General features: G+C 42.9%; 1 protein-coding gene across 2 annotated transcripts; it reads right to left on the bottom strand.

Moving 5' to 3' along the window:
* Positions 1 to 362: 362 nt before the first annotated feature.
* OAT (ornithine aminotransferase) lies at positions 363 to 20,836 on the bottom strand. Of its 2 annotated transcripts, none has more exons than XM_060033881.1 (11): positions 20,740 to 20,836; positions 15,041 to 15,127; positions 12,946 to 13,170; positions 9,399 to 9,623; positions 9,198 to 9,293; positions 6,524 to 6,651; positions 5,240 to 5,362; positions 4,458 to 4,586; positions 3,500 to 3,613; positions 2,568 to 2,712; positions 363 to 1,191 (listed from the first exon to the last, which is right to left on the bottom strand). In XM_060033881.1, exons 3-11 carry the CDS (start codon positions 13,139 to 13,141, stop codon positions 1,031 to 1,033), a joined length of 1,317 nt encoding a protein of 438 aa, XP_059889864.1. In that variant the 5' UTR covers positions 13,142 to 13,170; positions 15,041 to 15,127; positions 20,740 to 20,836; the 3' UTR covers positions 363 to 1,030. The 2 variants fall into 2 exon arrangements, with proteins under 2 accessions (XP_059889864.1, XP_059889865.1); XM_060033882.1 differs by having other exon boundaries at positions 15,041 to 15,124; positions 20,740 to 20,793.
* Between the last annotated feature and the right edge of the window lie 4,198 nt (positions 20,837 to 25,034).

The following is a 25,034-nucleotide window of genomic DNA, read 5'->3' as shown; positions in this document are numbered from 1 at the left end:
TAGACTGATTAATTTTTTCATCAAAAAGAGAATGACATAAACTTGTGACTACTGACATAGAAAAGCATCCAAAATACTGTTCGGGTAAAAACAAACAAACAGAAACAATACCATGCATAACAAGGATACTTTAATAAAAATGGTAAATACTAGTATACACATGGGGAAAAAGCAGTTATTTTGAAAGCGGAAAAGGTAGTACTAAAAGAGACTTTTTATAATTTGTTTTTCTAGAGATTACCAAAGAAACCAAAATGTTCTTAGAAAACACATGAAATAAATCAGGTAAGAACATTCTCAGAGGGCTTTAAAATGTGAGGTAATTGATAACACCGCAGTAATCACACACTGGTCCCAGCGCAGACATTTTAAATATGAGCTTTATTTTAAATTTAAAGAAACACTGAAAATAAACACTTTTTACAAATTATATCAAACACTTAAAACATAAAACATAATCTAGGAATGTTAAACAATAATTCTTTTTTTTTGTAACAATAATTCTTAATTCAAAGTAATGACATTCATAGAATACATCTTGGTGCTAGCCAATATGGAGTTTACTTAAATCTAGTATTTTTTATAAGCTTAACCATTAATCCTTCCTAAAATACAATGACTATGACTCAACTTTATGAGGTTAAGCTAATCTTCTATGCAATACTCTCCTATAACTTTTTCAAATACAATTTATACCAGCGAGGAAATTATTAAAACATATATAAATTATGCTGAGGGGCTTGATTAAAAGGCTGTCTATATAGAGAGATGCATCTCACCTTAGAAAGCGCGCATGCGCGCACACACACACACCCCCACTCTTAATCGAAAATAAGATGCCAGGACATTCTCTTAGTTATGTTACACAGCAAACTGCACGTTTATAAATGTCATTCTATTATGTATGAACTGAAAAACGTATATTTTTTTAAAAGCCCTTAACATGGGGGAGTGGAATATGTGCAGAAACTCAGTTTTATGAACTGCCTGTCTCCAGCTGGCTCCCAGGCACCACTGAAAACTGTCACCCTCAGAAAGACAAGATGGTCTTGTTAATGATTTCCACGGCTTCCAGAATCTCATCCTCCTTGATCACAAGTGGAGGTGCAAACCTGATGATATCACCGTGGGTTGGCTTGGCCAGAAGTCCATTATCTCGAAGTCGCAGGCACACCTTCCAAGCATCATAATCTAAAGAAAAACCGTCAAACTTGTATGCTGATCCAAGATAAACGTTTAAACATTCCCTTGCAGCGTGCATGGGCCAGGGCAGCCTGGCAAAACAGAATTCCCAGGACCTAACTCAAGATACGCAGCTCTGAGTTGCAAGCTTGCTTTGTTCTTACCCTTAAAAACGAAGTTATTTTTCAGCAGTGGTTTGAATGGTATGATTAGACATGGTTTTTGTTAGTTTTTCGTAAGTGAAAAAGACCTAGCAAAAAACTTACATGCTTAGGCAGATGTAATTAATTACACAAGGAACCAATACAAAAAGAACTGGGATATGATACAGATAACTAACTGGCACAGAATAAGCAATACTCAAAACGTAGTGAACACTACACATTCCTAACCTGGATTTGCTTCCTGAGCTGGCACAACTAGACGCTCATCATTTTCACTCTCACGACCCTCAACCCTGGCTGCATCGGAATCACCGAAAGGGTCGCGGCCAATGTATAGGCCCCACTCCAGACCCATCAAATCCGTATCTCTGCAGCGAGGCTAGGCTTGGATTAATTGTTAAAAAGCTCCCCGGGTGATTCTAAAATGCACTCAAGGTTAAAATTCCTGTTTTAAAAGGAAGGGATAGGGCAGGAAAATCCAGCAAGGAACGCTTAAGGATTAGAAATGATGTGTTAGACACTAAACACTCAGTTAAGTGGCAGCGGGGGTTGTTTTTATTATCAACATCATCATCATCATTCCTGTTATCACTACTGCTCCTACTACCTCTACTGATACGCAAAGTACGAAAGTGAGTGAGGAAAGGAGAGCGAAGAGGAAATGGGACTACAGAGTGCTCTGTGCAGACTTCCTAACAGAAAATAAACTGAAATCTCCAAGTACTGCATAAATAACCTAAGGCAGAATAACAAATGACTTAAAGAAATGAAAATAGGTGAAATTAGTTATATGTGCCTTCATGTAGGAAAGAGCTATATATTTTTTTTTTTTTTTGCGGTACGCGGGCATCTCACTGCTGTGGCCTCTCCCGTTGCGGAGCACAGGCTCTGGACGCGCAAGCTCAGCGGCCATGGCTCACGGGCCCAGCCACTCCGCGGCATGTGGGATCCTCCCGGACCGGGGCACGAACCCGTGTCCCCTGAATCGGCAGGCGGACTCTCAACCACTGCGCCACCAGGGGAGCCCGGAAAGAGCTATATTTTTAAGACCATTAATATAAATCAGGTAATAAGAGTATTAGGCAGAGCCTAAAAGACTTGGTCAATAGGAGGCCAGTCAACAGTTTCAAACAGAGGAAACCAACGACCAGATAAAATAGCGAACGTGTTCTGAGCTCTTCCTATAACAGTAATATCTTGTAAAATATTTTGTCTCCGTACCTTTGGTTTCTCTAATAACAATAGCATTTAATAATCCTTTTCCTCTTACAGCCGTTACAATATCAGAAGGTAGCTTCATGAGCTCATTTCTCAAGATGATACCCATTTTCTCTGCATTTTCAGCAAGGTTTTCTTCTTCCAAAACCTATGTTTGAAGAGAAATTACAGAAATATTAAGACTGCCTTTTCTTTTACATTGTTCTTTGGAGGGGAATGCGGACTGTAAGCACAGGAAGAACATGATCAGATACAGACCAGAATAACGTACCTTCCATTGCTACTTTCCAAAGCCTGTACCAGTCTGATTTCTAATCATCTAACATACGCTAGCTCAGACAGACTCTTGCTTTAGTCATAAACCCATAATCAATCTGATTCTGTGACAAAATAAGGATTAAAATTTGTTTAATGCAACTGATATATTTTCTTCTTAGGTGAATAAATCAATGGGACTAAATATACTTTAACTTTTTAACTGCAATAGAGTTCCCTTTGTTTTTTTCCCTAAAAAGTCCATCCTCAGAGATAATAATTTTATGCCTTTTGTAGGCACTTGAGGAATAAGTCTAAAAGCATTCAAATCCACACTTTAACAACAACAAAAACAAAAAGCCACATGTGCGACGCCAGAGGCTTCACAGGCCAGGCCCGGTCACAGAGTGAGAGTTCGATGTGGACAGGCCAGGGCCTACGGGCCAAAAGCCCCAGGAGACTGCAAACTTGGGAAGCGCCTGGAGGATTCCCGTCTACTAGGCCAAGGTTAAATTACTTTTTGAGAATGCCTTGCCCCTAAACCCTTTCCTCTGCACTTCGTGTTCTGTAATACTCGGCAATCTTATCACATTTCTTATCACACCAGTGAGCTCAAACCTAAAAGGCACTTCAACACTACCTCCAGGACTAGCTACTGTACAGCTGCAACCAGTTTTTACCTCCAGGGCCGCGATGGCCACTCGGCAGCCTAGTGGATTGCCACCATACGTTGAACCATGTTCCCCTGGTTTAATGGTCAGCATTATTTCATCGTCACACAACACTGCGGATACCTGAAAGAGAGAGACTTCAGCGCTGACCAAGTCTTTTCTCAGATGAACTCTTCTTATTCTTACCAGGAACACAAATATTTATGAAACTGATACTAAATTTGACATAAACTTTCAACCAACAAGTGCTACACATGTGCCGCCTTAACTAGCAGTGACACGCTGAGTGGTGCCCTAGCACGTTCCAAGCACATCAGGCACACTGCAACGGCACAGAAGAGCACTTCGGAACCGAAAGCTACTTCTGCAGTGATGTAATTTAGAATTCTTCCCACTCTCGAGGTGAAATGCTTTGTTTAACTGTTTAGAAAACAATGTTCTGCACTATATATTCAGAGCCCTTTAGTCCATACCAATTGTTGGCTCTGAATAGCAAACCCAAGAAAAGAATTACAGTTAAACATTAATTTTTCCAATCTCTACATTAATTGGTCGGTCATGGTTTTAAACAATTAGTAATACTATGTCTCAGAACTATGGGAAAAAAGCATAAAGGTCTACAGGAGTACTTATGGGATAAAATGTTTCCATCCAAAACAAATGCAGCAGAGCAAATTCCAAGGCACACTCAATTCTTCAGTTAAAATAACTAAGTGGGTCACCCCATGGAACTCTGAAATGTTTTTATTACACGTATTCCAGGTGACCTACATAGATATAGATATAGATATAGATATAGATATAGATACAGATATAGATATAGATACAGATATAGATATAGATACAGATATCACCAAGTTAAACCAAACCATCAGAAAGGCACTATTGTCACAGTCGGCCAATGTAAAAATATCTTAAGGATTCATGAGAATAGGGAAGAGAAAGAGAGGTTGAACATTGGACTTACAGGGTATAAACCGCCAGAAAGTGCCTTTCCTAGAAGGACCATATCAGGTCTGACATTTTCGTGATCAACAGCCAGCCATCTACCAGTTCTGGCCAATCCTGTCTGTACTTCATCAGCAATAAACAGAACCTATTGGAAAACAACAAAACAGCATTAATTATCGTTTTCATTTCCATAGGGAAATAGTGATCTTTATTTTACTCTTCCCTGCACAAATCTGTCATTCTGACATCCCCTCAGATTTGTGCAAACATTTTAATTACCCACACAACTTCAAGAGTGTCCTGTGAAAACCCTGTAGACACACAGTTATTTCTGTGTCAGGCCACTCAGTCCCCAGAGGCCCATTCTGCACTGTTCTACAAAGTGGTAAGGCACTTAGACAAAGGGTTTTGTGGGGGGTTTCTGAACATAACTACTGTCTGGGACTAAATTCCCTTGTTTATTCCACAACATTTATTAGTAAAGAGGGAGAGAGAGCTTAAATTCTGGAGCAAAGGGATACGACAGAGAGTTTGAGAAGGACCAGAGTACAGGCTGCCGGAGCAGAGAGGAAGGAACCGTGGTTAGCGCCCAGAAGTCTGCAGCTCTGCCAGGGCCCAGCCAGTAGAAAGTCAGCTTCTTTGCAGCCTGCTGCTAGAAAGTTCTATCACCACTAGAAAGTTCTGCAGCTCTCAGAATGAAGTCTCCCTCTAGTGGAGAGGTGATGTAATCTTTGCATTTATCCTTTCGGCCAAACCCTAAGAGAGGCAGGCAGGTGGGCAGGTGGGCAGGTGGCTGACCTGGTGCTGGGTGCAGAGCTCTCGCACGCCCACAAGGTAGCCTGGATCTGGAACAACAACGCCTGCTTCACCCTGAATTGGTTCCACCATGAACGCGGCAACGTTTGGGTCCTGAAGTGCACGCTACAAAAACAGCATGAAAATGTTTTTAGTAACTTCCTTTCAAACCTATTTGGAAATCTGAAATCACATAATGTGCATATTTTCCCGTTAAGAATAAGTGTGTAAATTAAGTTTTCACACTAACTTATATTCTGACTTCAAAGTGTAACTTTTCTGACTGACATTCAATTACCAAAAGCTCTAAATACCTCAGCTTTAAGCTACTCCATCCTTTATTTTCTAATATATACTTAAATGTACTGTAAATAAAAACGAATGAAGGACTTCCCTGGTGGCACAGTGGTTAAGAATCCGCCTGCCAGTGCAGGGGACACTGCCAATGCAGGGTTCAAGCCCTGGTCCAGGAAGATCCCACATGCCGCGGAGCAATTAAGCCTGTGCGCCACAGCTACTGAGTCTGCACTCTAGAGCCCGTGAGCCACAACTACTGAGCCCGCGTGCCACAACTACTGAAGCCTGTGCGCCTAGAGCCCGTGCTCCGCAACAAGAGAAGTCACTGCAATGAGAAGCCCACACACCGCAACGAAGAGTAGCCCCTGCTCACCACAACTAGAGAAAGCCTGCGCGCAGCAACGAAGACCCAACGCAGCCAAAAATAAATAAATAAATTCATAAAATTAAAAAAAAAAAATAATGAAAGTGGCATTTTAAAACGCCATTAAAGGGAATTCCCTGGTGGTCCAGGGGTTAAGACTCTTTGCTTCCACTGCAGGGGGGCACAGGTTTGATCCCTGGTCAGGGAAATAAGATCCCACAAGCCCCGCAGCCAAAAAACAAAAAAAATTAAATAGATACATTAAAAGTGTATCTTTTTACTTTACAATTCTTCCACTTCATAATTTTAAAAAGCTGGCTGAATGGCTGAAAACTGACTAATTTTGTCTATTAAAGTAATTAACAGGTAATACCCAAGTTAATACTTATGGAGGAGATAAATCTGAAGTGGTTAGTTGCTTGTCAGGATTAGACCACAGAACCTGGTTTCCCCATGTTGGAAACTTGGAAACTAACTGACCATTACAGAGAACAAGGGTGAATCTTGGCCTAACTTTAATACAACAGATTCTCAATACAATCATATATCTGTTTTTAATTCATACATTCAACAAATTTAAATTCTATTTACTATGAACTAAAGCACCACGATGCTAAATGAAGTACCTCAAGAGCAGGCAGATCATTATATGGAATGATTTCGAAACCCGGCATAAATGGTCCAAAACCATCGTAACTGGTTGGGTCTGTGGAACTGGAGATAGCAGACAATGTTCTACCCCAAAAGTTTCCAGCTAGAAAGAAGAAATAAAGTCATTATTTCAATCAAACCCCCCAATGTAATAAGCACTGTTCCCCCACAAATGCCCTAGGAAGCTTGATTTTCAAAAAAGCAAGGGTTTGCTTTAGAGAGCCTCCAGTGAGCTCACTGGTTTAAACAAAATCTGATAGTAAACACCCTGGTTCATATGACTGAGGTCTGGCCTTGCAGTTACTATTTTAGGCACTTCTCTACTGAGCCTCCGAAGTGTAATATATAGCCCCTAAGGATAGGTATTTGTCTTTTCTTTCAATAATCCCAAGCCCTAACAAGTGAAGCATTCGATGCTTGTGTTTCTAGAGACGGTTTTTCTAGACACATTTATTATAGTGATATGAGAAAGAGACTACCCTTCATAGAGAATTAGCAGTTTTCCTTTTAAAAATCCAACACTACAGGCTAACTATTCAATAGAATGAATTTTAAATTTCATTTGGATAGAATATCCTCAAGCAGTTCGAACACTTTCAATTTGCCTTCCTTGCTGTTATAAGTTGTTATGTGCTAAAAGACATCTGCCTTTGTTCAGGAACAATTTTTACCCATTAATTTATTTCATTAATAATTTGAGGACTGATTAATAATGTCAGGCACGGGGCTTCCCTGGTGGCGCAGTGGTTGGGAGTCCGCCTGCCAATGCAGGAGGCACAGGTTTGAGCCCTGGTCCGGGAGGGTCCCACATGCTGCGGAGCAACTGAGCCCATGCGCCACAACTGCTGAGCCCGCGCTCTGGAGCCCGCGAGCCACAACTGCTGAGCCCGTGTGCCACAACTACTGAAGCCCGTGTGCCCTATAGCCCGTGCTCTGCAACGAGAGAGGCCACCGCAATGAGAAGCCTGCGCACTGCAGTGAAGAGTAGCCCCCGCTCACCGCAACTAGAGAAAGCCCACGCGCAACAACGAAGACCCATTGCAGCCAAAAATAAATATAATTAATTAATTAATTTTAAAAAATAATAATAATGTCAGGCATTGTTCTAGGTGTCAGGCACAGAATGATGATTGGCAAGTTCCCTGCCCTCAAGGAGCTTCTATGCTAATAGAGAAGAAACACCTCAACGTAAACTAGTGAAGCAAATACACAACATAATTTCAATGTGGTTAAACCCAAGGAAGAAAAGAAACAGTAGAATAAGAGAGGCTTGGAGGGTCTCCCACCTGTTGTGTTTTGTTTTTTTTTTTTAATATCTTCCCACCACTTCTGCCAGCTGCAACTCAATTAACCCAGTACTGAATTATTCTAAGTTGGCTTCAAAGCATCCATAAATACCACCCTTGCAAAGCCTCTCTCAGCTACGAGTACTACGAATAATCCCCACTTGACTTGTCCGCAAGCAACAGCGTATTGATTCTGCCCAGACTTAAGACAAAACGCACACTAGACCATAAGCCTACTTGCTCTCCTGCATCGGCCTCAGGAGTCTCACGCCCCGCAGCTTACCCTGCAATATAAGGGACGTGCACTGGGGCCAGTCTTCTGTCTCCCCCCACTGACTCTGTCTCCCCCCACTGACTTACCAGCTTCTTTCAACACCTGGGTGAAACACCTTTGCACCCTGTGCTAATGTGAGAGAGACTGGACACAGTCTGTAAGAACGAAATCACCAGAAATGCCATTTTTGTTTGCAAGAGACGGTTTTGTTGTCCTACAACTAAGGTACAAGATTGCAAAATGGCAGACCACAGAGCTGTGCAGAGACTTCGGAAACAGGAATTTGTCACCCCCACCCCCAAACACCAGCTACAGCTGGCCATTAGATGAACTCTGGATTCTGTTATATTATGGGGTTTATAATTTAACTGCATGTGTCCACAAGGCAAAATATTTAATGATTTCAACCATCACAAAAATGAATCTTGACCATGTGCAGTGACAAACTTACCCATACTTTATGTTTTAAAAAATTAAAATCAGAGCTTTAAAAAAAAAGTCAGAACCTATCTATTGACCATCATTATCAAGATCCCCAAAGTCAGTCTATATGGATAATCTGGATTAACTGTTGGTCTCCCCAGTCAGGATTCAAGTCATTCCTCTCAACCATTCACAGAAATATCCCCAGGGCAACTCCAGCCCTCCTCTTCCAGCAGCTTCTAATGACATGATACGGTAATCCTCAAATACTAAGATTCAATCACCGGATCATACCTAAGACACGGTCCCACCTGAACACAATCCAACGTCAACAACCTCACAAAAAAGTGCTCCATCGGCAAGACCGTCTAATTAACCAGAAAACCGCTATGAAAAAAGTCAGATAAGCAGATGGGAAACAAGTCATATAGTCACTCATTTTAGGGAGGGAGGAGTAGGGAGTTATTTCGGAGAGAAAAATCCCACATATGAAGAAATACTTGGAAATAAACCTAAGAAAAGGAAATCCTTCCCTTTTTATGAAACATTCAACAATTAACATACGACACATGAGGCAAACACATCTGAACTATTTCATCAGTAAATTAAAATGGTAACTGATACTGTACGTTTCGATCACAGCAGTTAATGGTGAATCTCACATACCTGCAAAAACAATCTTTGCTTTGTATTTCGGGATCCCCTTCACAGTATATCCCCATCTACGAGCAAGTTTGCAAGCAGTCTCTCCAGCCTCCACTCCTACCAAAAGAGAACATCTCTCAGTTTTAAAAGATGTTTTAAACTATCAGAAAATTATAAGATTTTCTCAGCTATTTAACAAAAAAAAAAAAGGAAGTATTTTACCTGTATTCATAGGAAGAACTTTGTGGTAGTTGAAAAGTTTAGTAACATACTCTTCGTATTCACCGAGCACGTTATTGTAGAAGGCCCTGGATGTTAAGGTCAATTTGTCCGCCTGACTTTTCAAAGCATTCACAATCTTTGGATGACAATGCCCTTGGTTGACAGCACTGTAGGCACTCAGAAAGTCAAAATATTTTCTGCCTTCTAAATCCCATACATAAATACCTAAAATATATAAGGAAAATAACTCTAGAAAAAATCACCACATTACATAAAGTTCAAAGACTAAGACTGCTAGCCAGGGACTTCCCTGGATGTCCAGTGGTTAAGACTCTGCACTTCCACTGCAGGGGGCACGGGTTAGATTCCTGGTCTGGGAACAAAAAAAAAAAAAAAAAAAAGACTAAGACTGCTAGCCAGCCCTCTGAATACCTACATATGAACCTTTAGTTAACACAGAATTGTGGTTAAGGCATGTTTTAGCTCAAGCATAATAAACCTTGGTTTATAAGGAATTATATTTTATCTGTCCAGCTTCAAATTACACATTTAACAAAAACAGCATAACAATGAACTCCCCTGGTGGCACAGTGGTTAAGACTCCGAGCTCCCAATGCAGGGGGCCAGGGCTCAATCCCTGGTCAGGGAACTTGATCCCACACGCATGCCACAATTAAGAGTTCCCATGCCACAACTAAATAAGCCCGTGAGCTGCAACTAAGGAGCCCGCCTGCCGCAACAAAGACCCAGCACAACCAAATAAATTAATTAAATAAATAAATATAAAAACAAAAAAAACCCCGCATAACAAGAAGAGATTTTATTAACTCTGGAGTGAAACCTTTATTCCTGGAAAACTGGAACCTTGATTCCTGGAAAACTGAAGTTTGGAATTTAAAGCTGGAATTTAAAGGAAGAAGTTACGCATAACATAAAAATCAACTGGTTGACTGTAAAAACCAACAGAATGGGAAAAAATATTTCCAAACCATATATCTATCTAATAAGGATCTAGTAACCAGAGCTCCTACAACTCAACAAGACATACAACCCAATTAAAAAATGGGCAAAGAACTGGAACGGACATTTCTCCAGAGAAGATATACAAATGACCAACAAGCACATGAAAAGATGCTGAATGTCATTAGTCATTCGAGAAATGCAAACCAAAACCACAATGATAGCATTTTACGCCCACTAGGATGGTTATTTTCTTAAAAAGGAAAACGAGAATTGACAAGGATGTGGAGAAATTGAAACTCTCATATATCACTAGCTGGAATGTAAATGGTGCAAGAGCTGCTGAAAACAGCTTGGTGGTTCCTCAACAAGTTAAACATAAACTACCATATGACCCAGCAATCCCACTCCTAGGAAGAAGGGGAAGAAAAAAGAAGTGGAAAACAGGTGTTCAAACAGAAATGTGTACACCAATGCTCACAGCAGCAGTATTCGAAATAGCCAAAAGGTGGAAATAACCCAAACTTTCATCAACTGATGAATGGACAAACATGTGGCGTATCCATAAAATGAATAAATTCAACCATAAATAGCAATGAAGTACTAACGCATGCTACAACATGGATAAACCTTGAAAACATTGTGCTCAGTGAAAGAAGCCAGACACAAGAGGTCACATGTTGTCTGATTCCATTCATATGAAATATCCAGAACAGGCAAATGTGTAGAAACAGAGAATGGGTTAGTAGCTGCCAGGTTCTAGGGGAAGGAAGGAATGGGGAGTGACTGTTTAATGTGTATGGGGCTTCCTTTTGGGATAATAAAAAAACTTCCAGAACGAGCTAGAGGTGATAGTTGTACAACATTGTACATGTACTTAATGCCACTGAACTGCATGGTTAAAATGGCAAATTTTATGTCATGTACGTTTTACAACAATTTTTTTAAGTTGATCATAGATATTAAAATGTATTAGGGGCTTAACACCTAATTTTTACCATGTACCTAACATACTGTGGTAGGTGCTTTTGTCCCTTATCTCATCAAAAAACCCCTATGAGTGTTACCATCCCTATAGTACAGAGTAGATGCTTAGATTATAACTAGCCCCAGCTGGCACACATGCAACCAGGACTCGAACCCAGGCAGTCAGAGTCTAGAGTGCACTCTGCTGCTGTAAGTAAAGAATACTTTTGCAAACCAAACCGCTTCCAATTTTGTAATATATAAAGCTAGATTTTCATTTGTTCAGAAGGAGCTTTATCTACACTACAGTACTGGTCCCAAATAAAAAATACAGGCAAATGACTAAAATGTTTAATACTCTTATGCACCATCTTCTGGCCAAAAGCTAAGTAATAAACTTTGGCTTTATTTGGCTATGGCTGTTTTTTCAAAATGTGGATTAAATCACCATTTGGCAACAATCAGTAATCATTTATTCAGGTAAGAATCATTAATGGATGCTAAAAGTGGGAGCAAAAATTTGATGAGTAACAGGATATTTGCAGTCTCAAATCATGTCTCCACAAGACATTTAAAAGGGAAAAATAGAACTTTACAATGGAGAAGCCTGGCAGACACTACCTTACCAGTTAACCCCAAATTGAGGTTTATACGAAAAATTATTGGCCTGTACTCTTCAAAAATACCAAGGTCAAGAAGACAAAGACTGAGGAATGGTTCTGGATTAGACTAAACAGACCTGAAAACTGAATGCAACCCATGAGCTGAGATTTTCTTTTGCTACTCAGGACACAAGTGAAATGCGGATCAGGGCTGTAGATTAGAGAATAGTGCTGTGCCAATGTTAATTTCCTGATTTTGATACTTACACTTCGTTATGTAAGAAAAAGTCCTTGTATTTCAGGAAAGGCACACTAAGTATTTAGGGGTAAGGAGGCATCATGTCTGCAACTTCCTCTCAAACAAGTTCAAGAAAAAAAATGTATTGTGTATGTGGGTCTGGAGAGAAAAAGAAGATTAAGCAAATGTGGTAAAACGGTTAGCGCTTGGGAAATCTGGGTGAAGAGTAAAAGAAAAATTTAGATACTACTGTTGCAGCCTTTTTTTTTTTTTTTTTTTTTTTTTTGCGTTATGTGGGCCTCTCACTGTTGTGGCCTCTCCCGTTGCGGAGCACAGGCTCCGGACACGCAGGCTCAGCGGCCATGGCTCACGGGCCCAGCCGCTCTGCGGCATGTGGGATCCGCCCGTACCGGGGCACGAACCCGTGTCCCCTGCATCGGCAGGCGGACTCTCAACCATTGCGCCACCAGGGAAGCCCCTGTTGCAGCTTTTAAGTTTAAAATTATGCCAAAATAAAAGTTAAAGGAAAAAATGACAGCAATATTACAGTACTTTATTTATGTATCGTACATTCCCTCCCGGCAAGGTCCATCACGACTTTGTAGTCCCCACAGTAGCTAACACAGCAAGCAACAGACACTCAAAAATGTTGAATTAATCATATCTGCAATATAGAAATTAAATGCATCTGGAAAAATGTATAGTGAGAAAATATAAAAGCAACTTTTACAAAAATGTAAAGCAAGTAAAAGGGGCGGGGGTGGGAAGGGTTGGAACATACCTTTCCCTCTCTCCAGGGCTACAGGTAAAGGGTGGTAGTTGTGGGCACCATATTTAGATTCCCGTTCAAAAATGTAATCAGAGGATGGAGGGCCTTGGACTGTTTTTTTAGTTGCAACAGATGTAGCAGAAGCCACTGAAGAATGAAATCCACGAAGGACAGCAACAGTCTGCAAACGTGCTAGTTTGGAAAACATGATGTTCTTCAAGTAGGAATATCACCAACCTGTCCAAAGAAAAGAGAAGGCGTAGAGAATAAGAACCTTCCCAGAGCAGACAAATGTCAACTCATGAACTATATGTTCAACATTTACCAAAGAATCAGAAAAATAAAGAGAGAAGTAAGGTGATAACTGTAAATGGAAAGTAACCTTTAAAAATTGTATTTAGGGCTTCCCTGGTGGCACAGTGGTTGAGAGTCTGCCTGCCGATGCAGGGAACATGGGTTCGTGCCCCGGTCTGGGAGGATCCCACATGCCGCGGAGCGGCTGGGCCCGTGAGCCATGACCGCCGAGCCTGCGCGTCCGGAGCCTGTGCTCCGCAACGGGAGAGGCCACAACGGTGAGAGGCCCGCGTACCGGAAAAAAAAAAATTGTATTTAAATTTTTAATTAAAAAACTAACACAAAATGAAAAAACAAAAAAGTGAACTAAGACAACCTCTGCCTTTGGGGAGCTTGAAGGCCAACAAAGGGAACAAGTATATGAACATTGACATTTAAACCCCAACAAGTGGGATGTGCACAAAGTGCTCCGGGCTAGAAGTCTAAGAGAACAGCAAGAAGAATAAAAAGCAGAAGGGCTTTTACTTTTCACGAACACCCTTCGGTACCACCTGACGGTCTCTGAGGCAGTCAAGCAAGGCTGAACAGCACAGGGCCTAAAGAGCTGAACAACCATTCAAAAGGTATTTATGCGGGGGTGTAAGACTCTCAGCCGGATCACAGATTAGAGCCAAGGGGAAGAGACCAAATCAGAGAAGCCGGGTGCCCAGGGGGTAGTCATGGGGGAGGCGAAAGAGGGACTGAGAACTACTTTGCATATCTACTTGGCCCTTGTGTAAAGAGTGAGGAAATTAGGGAAGAATTTGGTTTCTACAAAGATAACAGGGACCATCCTAAAGCAAAAACAATAGGGGTGGGGAGGAAAAAGTGATTTCTTGGGGGATGGGAAAGGCTTTTTAAGTTTAAAGACAGAAACTACAAAAGGTAAAAATCAGTTATTTAGCCACAATTATCTAAAACTTCTATAGGTCAAAATTATCATAAACAAGCGTGAAAGGTAAAAAGATGGGGAAAAAAGTTTTTTCATTTATAACAAATAGCCTTTGAAGAGATTTTACAGTAAGTAAAACAGACCAAAAACAAAACAAAACATAGGAGATGAAAAGGTACAACTCCCAAGAGAAACCGTCTACTCTGCTAGGATGGCTGTTTCTATAAAATTAATCCCCAGAAAAAAACTGCACCACAAAAGCAACTATTTAAATGAGGAAAAGGCAATTAGGAGCTAGAGAACATCAAACTGTTGGTACAATGAGCTAAAAAGTTTAGTAATAAATCCTAAATATCACTGAGCTAACTGGCATTTATTCAAATCTATTTATATATTACTTCAGCTTCATAGCTTCTCTCATCCCACCAGCACCGGCCCTAGAACCAGCCCTCACCACAGTGCTTCCCACTGCTGCATAACCATTAACGGTCACGGTAAGCCATGAAGTACAGACTGAGCCACAAGAAAAACTAAGAATAACAAGGAAATTGGGGAAAATACAGAGCAATCATGTCGGCAGGGAGGGGAATGTTTCTTAAAGATACATTCAAGATGAGTGGAAAGTTGCCAAACACTAGGCATACTTCATATGTCTGTACTTATTGTTTAAAAAGACTAGTTAACTCATATTTCAACGGAACTCTATTAATGACACGTCAGACCACGCAATATCTCCCAGCACTCAGTCTGAGCTGCCCAATTAGCAAAACCTAATACCTGGAGTTTGGCTTACTTCCCTTTCAACTTGGCACTACCCAGTAAATCCAGTATGTTCAGGAATCCGCTACACAAAATCCAGCACTCTGGTTTGCCAAGACTCACCAGCTAACCCTTCTTCACACAGCTCAGATTAGAATACAGATTTTCAGCCCGAGATCCAGGGACGGTCTTCAGGGGGTCCAATAACTACTGAAATAAAATGCAGAATTATATGAGTAAGTACATTTTTTGAAGGGGAAGGTTCCTAATTTCCACCAGATTTTACTTCAAAGAATTACATATTAACAACAAAAAAGTTACGTAAGAATCATTACACTGGAGATAGCCGCTAGCAAAAATGCCAAAATTCTAGTTACACTACACAGAACTTCCCCAAAATACAAAGTCTAAAACATTGATTTTAACTCTACTTCTTGAGACTCAGTTAGAATTAATGCTCTGTTTGACCAACTGAAAAGTCAAAACAACACATTAATTTTTGCCTTGATCAAATTAGCAATAATACACAGAGCTACTTAGATATACTTTAAACTGAAACACTTTCTTAAAAGAACTGTAACCATAATAAGAGCCTTAGAAATGTTTGTGCTCTAAGACCACTAATTTCACTCTCAAGATTCTATCCTAAAGAAACACTCAGGAACGTAGCAAAACATTCATAAATAAAAGATGTTCAATTATATGAGAATGGCTCAACATAATCACATACATAATATACTGTCATTTAAAATCATTAGTTTTCAATGACATGGAGAGATGTTTTAGGATATGTTTAAGTGAAGAAAATAAAATCATGTTCAACTCTACAAAAAATACTATACACAAGGAAGTTCACTGTGGTTATCCTTCTACTGTTCTGTATTTTCCATGTTTCCTAATGATCAAGAATTACATTTATAATCACACAACATTGTAAATCAACTATATTCAATAAAAAAGAATCATATTTATTATCAGAAAAAGTTATTAAAAATGAAACTGAAGGTCTGCCCAGGTTGTCACATTAGACAAAGGGAAAGCTTAGCAACAAGGAAAACCAAAGTAGGAGAAAAAGAGTTTTGAGAAGCTTTGAGAAAACAGATTGTGAAGGTGGCCAAAACAGCTCAGCTGGGAGTAGTTAAAAGAAAGGCATAAATCACTACCCCTGGAAGTGCAGCCTGGATGGATTACAGCAATTAGGTCTTAAAAGTCGTCTTGGGCTTCCCTGGTGGCGCAGTGGTTGGGAGTCCCCCTGCCGATGCAGGGGACGCGGGTTCGTTCCCCTGCCCGGGAAGGTCCCATATGCCGTGGAGTGGCTGGGCCCGTGAGCCATGGCCGCTGAGCCTTCACGTCTGGAGCCTGTGCTCCGCAACGGGAGAGGCCACAGCAGTGAGAGGCCCGCGTATCGCAAAAAAACAAAACAACAACAAAAAAAAAACTCGTCTCTTTCTAGGGGGCAGGGTCAAATTCTAAAATAAAAACTATTCTCTATGATTTTGCTATCAGGGTCTACAGCTCTGTGACTTCATTAGAATCTGGCAGAGAGGCACTAAAAAAATTTTTTTTAATTAAAAAAGAGAGAGGTATTAAAAATATACTAAAAACTCTCTAAACAGCATCTTCTAAGTTAATTAACAGGTTGACACAATATGGTGAGTGAAAGGAATCTTTGAAATTATCTAAATTCAACATTTTCATTTTACACACTTCCTCAGCTCATTCACAAAAGAAATGGGACAACATATCCATTTATATGCTGAGTTCAGGCAGTCTTATTAAAATATAACTACAGTGTGGACTTCCCTGGTGGCGCAATGGCTGAGAATCCACCTGCCAATGCAGGGGACACAGGCTCGAGCCCTGGTCCGGGAGGATCCCACATGCCGCGGAGCGGAGCCACTGGGCCCGTGCGCCACAACTACTGAGCCTGCGCTCTAGAGCCCGCGAGCCACAACTACCGAACCTGCGCACCACAGCTACTGGGCCTGCACTCTAGAGATCATGAGCCACACCTGCTGCGCCCATGTGCCACAGCTACTGAAGCCCGCATGCCTGGAGCCCGTGCTCTGCAACAAGAGAAGCCACCGTAAAGAGAAGAATGCGTACAGCATAGAAGAGTAGCCCCCACTCGTTGCAACTAGAGAAAGCCCGCGCAGAGCAACGAAGACCCAACGCAGCCAGAAATAAAATAAATTAAAAATATACATATATAACTACAACTTACTAACAAAAGAGTAACATCCAAAACATTACTAATACTCGTGCTTAATTAAGGTTTTTAAGGTGAACTCTGAATATTTAATTCGAGGGGTCCTGTGGTCCGATCCATCAGATGCACTAGGGCCCTGTAGGCACATTTCTATTCAAAAACCTTCTGGGTTCAAGTTACTGTGCCTGGCACAACACAAGAAATACTAGAACAGAATTAAGGAGGGCTTAAACCAGCCAACTTCAACAACTTTCCCTTCCAGAAAGGCCTGGAAAACCAGGAGAGGAGAGCGTAAGCTCCTCAGTGTTTGGAGACTAGGATGTAAATTCTAGCTGAGGCTATTAAGAGTAACTATTTGGATGATTTTGTCAATTTTTTTTTTAGCTTCAATGTCCCCATTTGCAAAATGAAGTTGAAGCCATTCAAGGCCATTACTGAGGATTAAATGAGATTGTTTTAAAGCACCAAACTTAGCACAAAATAGCCACTCAGTTAGTTCCCTCTTAAATTCATAAGGGAATTAGCCAAGTTCTGCAATATAAAAAAAAAAAAAAAACAGGGTTTCTTTTTTAAACTGCAGCTTTTGTTCTTCTAAAAATTTTTTTCTATTGAAAAAAAAATTAGAAACACAAGAAAATGACCTGCAGTTCCATATTTAGGAGGTAACCATTAACTTTTAACTTTTTTCTATGCATAAATACTATACACATTAGCTTTTCACCCTTCCCTAGGGAATTTACCACATTAGACCTTCTGAAGGCTCCCAGGACCCTTGCACAGATTTTTGTCACAGGTCCTAACACTTCAGGACTCTTGTTTTCACACCTGTCCCCTTACTAGAATCCTACTGGGCTCCTTAAAAGGACAGTAACTCTGTCTTAAAATTCACTTTGCATCCCCAGAACCTAGCCCACGTTTGGGGATTCCTTGTCTGTCACATAAACAAGGTCATTCCTAAACAGACTTAGGACTTGCGAAGGAGTCAAGGCAGTGACAAATAGCAAGACCATCCAGAGAGATGATTAAATCACCCACTCCTAACAGACAGAGCTGAGTCTAACTCTAACAGGAGGCTAGCATGATGTCAACAAGAATGATCTTTCCATCAAGAGTTCACTTCCGTAAAAAAAAAAAAAAAAAAAAAAAAGAGTTCACTTCATTAGATCATTTCACTCCAGGCTGTGCATTTAACTTAGGCCCACACTCAGGTCCTGGAGAAGAGGACAAATTGTTATTGACAGCAAAAATTTTAACACTAAATGTTTTCAGTAATACAATTAACAAGGTCCTTCTTCAAGCTACTATTGGCCAATCTAATCCATCCTATCTATACTAGAACATACCTAAAATAGAATTCCATAAAACGCTGCATTTTGAAGAGTTAATTTAGCATACACTTATGAAATACTATTTTTTAAAATCACTCTAAAAGAAAAACCAGCATTAAATTCATCAAAAAGCCACTTAAAATATTCCACTTGAGGAATAAATTTGGTTTTACTACATCTGTCAAATATTTACCTTTCTTGAGGCAACCATTCAAAAGTACAGTCTTTTTTGGAAAGTTCTGCCAACAAAAGTTTTTTGGCCTTTTTTTTTTTTTTTTTTTTTTACATAATCTGGCTCAAAGTCAGCTCAAGTGCGCCACTGGCAAACACCTGAAGCATTACTACTGAAAAAGGATTGGTTCCATTAGATCATTCCCTCCACACACCTCCAAAACCCACTCACCACTTTTTTTAAATGTAGATTTCACCCATCCCCAGGAACTCAGGAAAGGGCATAAAATATGCCCACAAGTAACTGTAATAAAGGCAGAGAGTGGGGGTGGTAATACAGTCTCTTTGAGGAAAAAAAAGTCTTTTCAAGAATTTTTACCATTCAAAGTTATACTGGGTCTGGGACTTCCCTGGTGGCGCAGTGGTTAAGAATCCGCCTGCCGATGCAGAGGACACGGGTTCACTCCCTGGTCCGGGAAGATCCCACATGCCGCGGAGCAACTAAGCCTGTGCGCCACAGCTACTGAGCCTGTATTCTAGAGCCTGCATGCCACAACTACTGAAGCCCGCGCACCTAGAGCCCGTGCTCTGCAACAAGAGAAGCCACCGAAATGAGAAGCCTGCACCACAATGAAGAGTAGCCCCTGCTCGCCACAACTGGAGAAAGCCGGCGTGCAGCAACAAAGACCCAATGCAGCCAAAAACAAATAAATAACTTTTTTTTTAAGTTATACTGGGTTTTTTGGGGAGCAGATTCAAAACTTATCTTGAACACCATGGAAAAACTGCAAACCCAAAACAATAAGCTTTACTGTTTAAATCTTGTCCTTATTAAAAGATTTTACTTTCCTACTTGGATCTTTTTCATAGTCAGGAACTAGATTCTCTGAAGACGGTACCAGGATATTTTAATGAAAGAAGTCTATTGTTTCTTTCAGATGAGTAAGATGAAGAATTTGGATTACATACCTAAAGAACAGCTCCAAATTCAAATTGAGAGAACTAGTTTACCTACAGAAACTCTTAGAAATCCGAAGATTTAGAATTGAGAACCTGGAGTTTAGTAATTTATTAAAGCCACTTCATTCCAAAGTCACTCCTCCGTCTTTTCCGCCTTAATTTATCACCTTATCAAAGAGGTAAAACTGAACACCAAGAAGAGATACAGTGACAAAGGGAGGAGGCTGTGGGTCACCGAGCACAAGTGTCCCAATGAAATCAACCAGAATTTATTCATGCTCAGCACTGTTGGCAAACAAACTCGAGGGAGGAAGTGTTCGTGCTGAAAGCCCTGTTGACCCCAATCCCCTGACACCATGTAATTAAACCTGCACTTACTGTAAGGTAAGGCTCTACTTCTGACTTTTTTATTTGGACAAAGGCTGGAAGGGAAAAGAAGATAGGTTGGGGGAGGGGAGAGATGAGCAGGTAGGCTGCAGGGCCAAGGAGCTGCCCGGAAGGACTCGGACCCAGTCTCGATAGTCGGCGCCGCCCCCGGAGGCAAAAATTCACCATTTACTGAGCAGTTCCGCGTGTCCAGAATGCGCTCTCCTGGCCGACGTCAGGAACCCAGTGTGTTCGCGGGGCCCACGGCCCCGGTCCCACGCGCCGGCGCCCTAAAGGCTTCCTCCCCGGAAACCCGGAGGCGCCCGAGAGGCTCAGGGTCGAGGCGCAGAGACCCCGGGGCCCCTGGGGCCGCGGCACGGGTTCGTGGACTGCGGGCCGGGAGGGCAGAGCGCCCGCCCCCATGGGCCGCGCGCCGAGGGGCCGGCCCGGCTCCGCCTGCTCGGGCAGGCGGAGGTGCCACATCCACAGCCTCTCTCCTTCTGCCTCCCTCGCCCGATGCTCCCTGCCGGGATGCGCCGCGCCCCTGCCCGCCCGGATTGCGTGCGGGCCGGCTGCTCTCCGACCCCCGGTATCCCGGTGCCCACCGCCGGCAGCGCAAACCCGCTGCGGAGGCGGAGCCTGCCTGCCGGTCAAGGCCCAGCACGCCTCCTCAGCCGGCTGCCCCCGAACCCGGGACCGGAGCCGCCCACGCCAGCCCCCCGACCCGCCGCGGCCCGAGGCGCCGGGGACCCACCCCAGCCCCGGCCCCGCGGCGCCTGCGCGGATACCTGGCGGCACCTCGGAAGCCAGCCCGAGACATGCGGCGTCAACTGAGCAACTGCGCGACGGCAACGCGTCACAGATCTTAAGATGAAGCTTCTGCCCCGCCCCCGGGACGCCCTCGCTTCCCACTGGCTAGCGGCGGAGGGCTGAGCACCAATCGCCGTGGGCCCGCCCTCCGCCCCGCCGCTGCGCATCCCAGACTCCGACTGGAAGCGCAGGTTCGAGCCCCTCCCGCGCCTTCAGGGCCGAGCTGTTCCTGTCCGCCATCGGTTCACTGCGTTTGGGCGCCTGCCTAGCCAGTGCTTTTCCTTCGGTCGCTCACTGCCCTCCCTTTGTTGGCGGGAAAACAAGGTCCGAAGGGATGAAACGTTGGTTGGGCCCCCGCCTCGCGGGGCTGGACGTCAGGCTGGACTTCCAGACCTGCGTTCCCCGGCCGCGCTCACAGGCCTTTGCCTCGCCGAGCCTTACGTGTGTGCGGTGCCAGCCCATCCCGGCCCCAGGCAAAGTCGCGCCCACCATGTCCTTGAACCCTGGTGTGCTGTAGTGCTGTTGCGCTTCTGAAGCCATCTGCGTAAGTCATCACTGCAGTGGAAAATGCACTGTCCACCTCCTCGTGGTTGCTGGCAGATACTGAAATGATGGCAACACACTGTAAGTTTGTCTGCGGCGCCCTCCACAACCCGTTAGAAACGCAGAACTGAGAATGGATAGGCCAGGATAAACTCATTTTAGAATTATGAGAGAGGGCGTCCCTGGTGGCGCGGTGTTTAAGAATCGCCTGCCAATGCAAGGGACATGGGTTCAAACCCTGGTCAGGGAAGATCCCACCTACCTCGGAACAACTAAGCCCATATACCACAACTACTGAGCCTGTGCTCAAGAGCCCGTGCTCCACAGCAAGAGAAGCCACAGCAATGAGAAGTCCGTGGGCACCACAACAAAGAGGAGCCCCTGCTTGCCTGAAGACCCAATGCAGCCAAAAATAAATAAATTTATTTTTTTTAAAGAATCGTAAGAGACCTGGACACCGTGAAGTCTACACCATTAAAAAATTTTTTTAACTTTATTTATTTAAAATTTATTTTTTTATCTATTTATTTTTGGCTGTGTTGGGTCTTCGCTGCCGCTCGTGGACTTTCTCTAGTTGCAGCGAGCACACAGGCTTCTCATTGTGGTGGCTTCTCTTGTTGTGGAGCACGGGCTCTAAGCGGGTGGGCTTCAGTAGTTGTGGCACGTGGGCTCAGTAGTTGTGGCTTGTGGGCTCTACAGTGCAGGCTCAATAGTTGTGGCGCATGGGCTGAGTTGCTCCGCGGCATGTGGGATCTTCCTGGACCAGGGCTCGAACCCGTGTCCTCTGCATTGGCAGATGGATTCTTAACCACTGTGCCACCTGGGAAGCCCCAGTCTACAGCATTTTTGTTAAATATTGGAAACAGAGCTGGGAGTGAGAAAACGACTTACCCAGGGTTATCCCACAGGTGAGGGGCAGCCCAGTCCTGTGTGCCACCCCCCTTCTCTGAGGGTGATCACAGACAGCTGCAGGGACAGAACTGCACATCAGCACCGTGTTCCATAAGACCGCCCTGATCAGTCAGGGTCCCAACTGGAAACAGGTGGCACACTCCAAAATGGAAAATTGAGGTGTATTTGTTACAGGAATTATTTAAGTGTAAACCACAAGAGGTAGAGAAGTAACCCGGGGCTAGTGCACCAGGGAAGACCATTGTCAACCCTAGGCTTAAAGGGAGCTGTTTTCAGAACCCAAAGACAAAAAGAAAGGAGAGGCCACCTGCCTGGGCAATGGTCATCAGTGACCTCCAGGAACGGGAGCTGGGGTGAGGAAGATCCTGACCTCCCATCTCCTGCCAGGGTTCTCTATGGACTGAGCCCATTAGGAAGCCAGAGACCTAAGGAGCCCTATGAGGGCAGTCCCTGCAGGGCAGCCTCCTGGGACGCAGGCACGGTAGGGAAGGGTGGGGAGTAGATGGGGTAGGAGGACAAATGGAACTCATTCAACACAGAATCAGCTAAGATAAGCCTTAGCCAAGTAGAAAGGAAAGTCAAAGCTATACGGTAAGGGCTGGAAAATGTGTGGGCACAAGGCCAAGCTATAAACATCAGAGCCCATGTCTACAGATGTCTAGAGCAACACACCAAAAGGGATTCAGTCCTCTGTGGCTCCATCTGCCTTAGACCAAGGTCAGTTATTCTGATTGTTATGGCCATGCCTTCTCTAGAGCGCATTGAGAGTAGGACTTTGCCTTTTGGTTTGTTGATGTGCCTCCATAACCCTGAATACAACGTGATTAATTTCTTGGAAGTTAGGTCCTTGCGCTCACAGGATCAGAGAGGAATTGTTTCTCCATGGTCCTGCCTTACAAATCTGGGCAGGTGTGTCAAGCCAAGCCCAGCTCTTGGAACACTTACAGAGAGCCCAGGAATCCCCAGTTTGGCCTTGGCAAGTAGGAACAGGTGCTTCTGAATTCATGAAGGGGACATGACACCCAAGATCTGAGTAACATCAAAATGTGTTGCAATGCCTTTTGGACTTACAGATAAGGTGCTCTTTAACTAAAACCTTTTCATAGGCCAGAAACTGCTTAGAATGTCTGGGTTTTATCTCTTCTCTCTTATCAGAAAAACAGAGGTACAGACAGCATGAAATACTTTATGGTTTTTCTAGCTGGTTGAAAAATAACTAGCAGTTGTTTTTCAGTTTAATGTGCCCTTGGAGACCTAGACTTGAAAGCAGCTTGTTTTCAAACAAGAAACAGAGCTGCTCTGTTTGTATGCATTTTATTTATAGTCTAGAAACACGTAAAGACAGAGCATACATTACAAAGATTGTTGAGCCTCTGAAACTACTTATAGATTCAAGTTATTAATTATATGGGAACAATAAAACTGGATGATATAAAGACTGACCCCATCACAGATATCCAACACCTAAATTAGTTTATTTAGTTCATTCAACAAATGTTCCTTGAGTGCCTACATGCCTGACCCCGCAAGGGGTTTCACATCAGGCAAGAGTATGTGGGTCTCTTTAGGAGGAGGGAGAAGTTCAGGAAATGCTCCTTCAACAGGTATGAACTGAAGTCTTGCAACTTGGACCGTCTGAAAAACTGCAACTACACAAAAAAGGAAAGAATTCATTTTCTTATACAGGCAACTCTCAATTATTCGGTGACCAGAAAAGCAATTTATGGATTATGCCAGCCTCTTGCTTTCCATCACTTCCTCTATTGCCCAATTTGTTTTTACTTGTCATTAGCATAGCCTAAGTGTAGGTGGACTTGAAATGATTAAAAAGGAAAATCCACACTGATGGTCAAGGAGAAAGTCTTGTAATGAGACTCAGAAGATGTTTGGTGATTTTTACCCAGCAGAAGAAACATTTTTCCCCAGATTATATTCACCCTAAAAGATGTCTTCCAATAGAAGACTTGGCAATATACATAGCTCATGCCTCCTGCTGTTGCTGCACTGAGCCAAGGCAGGCATTTAAATCTGGAGGAGAGGGACTTCCCCGGCGGTCCAGTGGTTAAGACTTCCCCTTCCAGTGCAGAGGGTGCGGGTTCGATTCCTGGTCAGGGAGCTAAGATCCCACATGCCTCACAGCCAAAAAACCAAAACATAAAACAGGAGCAATATTGTAACAAATTCAATAAAGACTTTCAAAATGGTCCACAACAACAACAACAACAAAAATCTTAAAAAAAAAATCTGGAGGAGAGTAAACCTCCTTACCTCCAGAATGGCAGGGAGCTGGCAGGAGCAGGGTAAGCAAAATAGTGAGAAAAGTTAAAGAAGGATATACCTGGTAAATGTTCTGAACTTAAATCTGAACTGGGGACAATAGGCAGAGATTCAGAAATTGTGCAGTTAAAATACTGGTTCTGCTACGAGGATATGCCTGCTAGGGGCACTTATTTTCTCTTGTCCATAGCTGAATTCCACCTAAAACCTCCAGCTGCAGTTTCTATCTATCCCCACATGATACCTTCCCTGACTCCCCAGGTCAAAAGAGTCCCCCCTCACCCTCAGCACTGCCTGTCCACCTGTCACAGAGCTGCCTGCAGTCATTGTTTGACTACTGTATATTTCTAGCTCTGTCTATGTCTTATCTTCCCACCCAGACTATAAATTCTTTTTTTTTTTTTTTTGGCCATGCCACGTGGCATGCAGGATCTTAGTTCCTCAACCAGGGATCCAACCCATGGCCCCTGCAATGGAAGCGTGGAGTCTAACCACTGGGCCACTGGGAAAGTCCCCAGACTATAAATTCTTGAAGCTACCT

This window comes from Delphinus delphis, chromosome 16, assembly GCF_949987515.2.
Source record: "Delphinus delphis chromosome 16, mDelDel1.2, whole genome shotgun sequence".
Lineage (NCBI taxonomy): Eukaryota > Metazoa > Chordata > Mammalia > Artiodactyla > Delphinidae > Delphinus > Delphinus delphis.
The sequence above is the reverse complement of the archived record's forward strand: the minus strand, read 5'-3'. Positions and strand labels throughout refer to the sequence as shown.

Coding starts and splice junctions, on each gene's coding strand:
- OAT (XM_060033881.1), bottom strand. CDS start 13,141: ATGTTTTCCAAACTAGCACGTTTGCAGACTGTTGCTGTCCTTCGTGGA. Junction 9,294..9,398: donor AGTTCTTCCTATGAATACAG/GTAAAATACTTC, acceptor CTCTTTTGGTAG/GAGTGGAGGCTGGAGAGACT. Junction 6,652..9,197: donor AGCAAAGATTGTTTTTGCAG/GTATGTGAGATT, acceptor TCTTCTTTCTAG/CTGGAAACTTTTGGGGTAGA.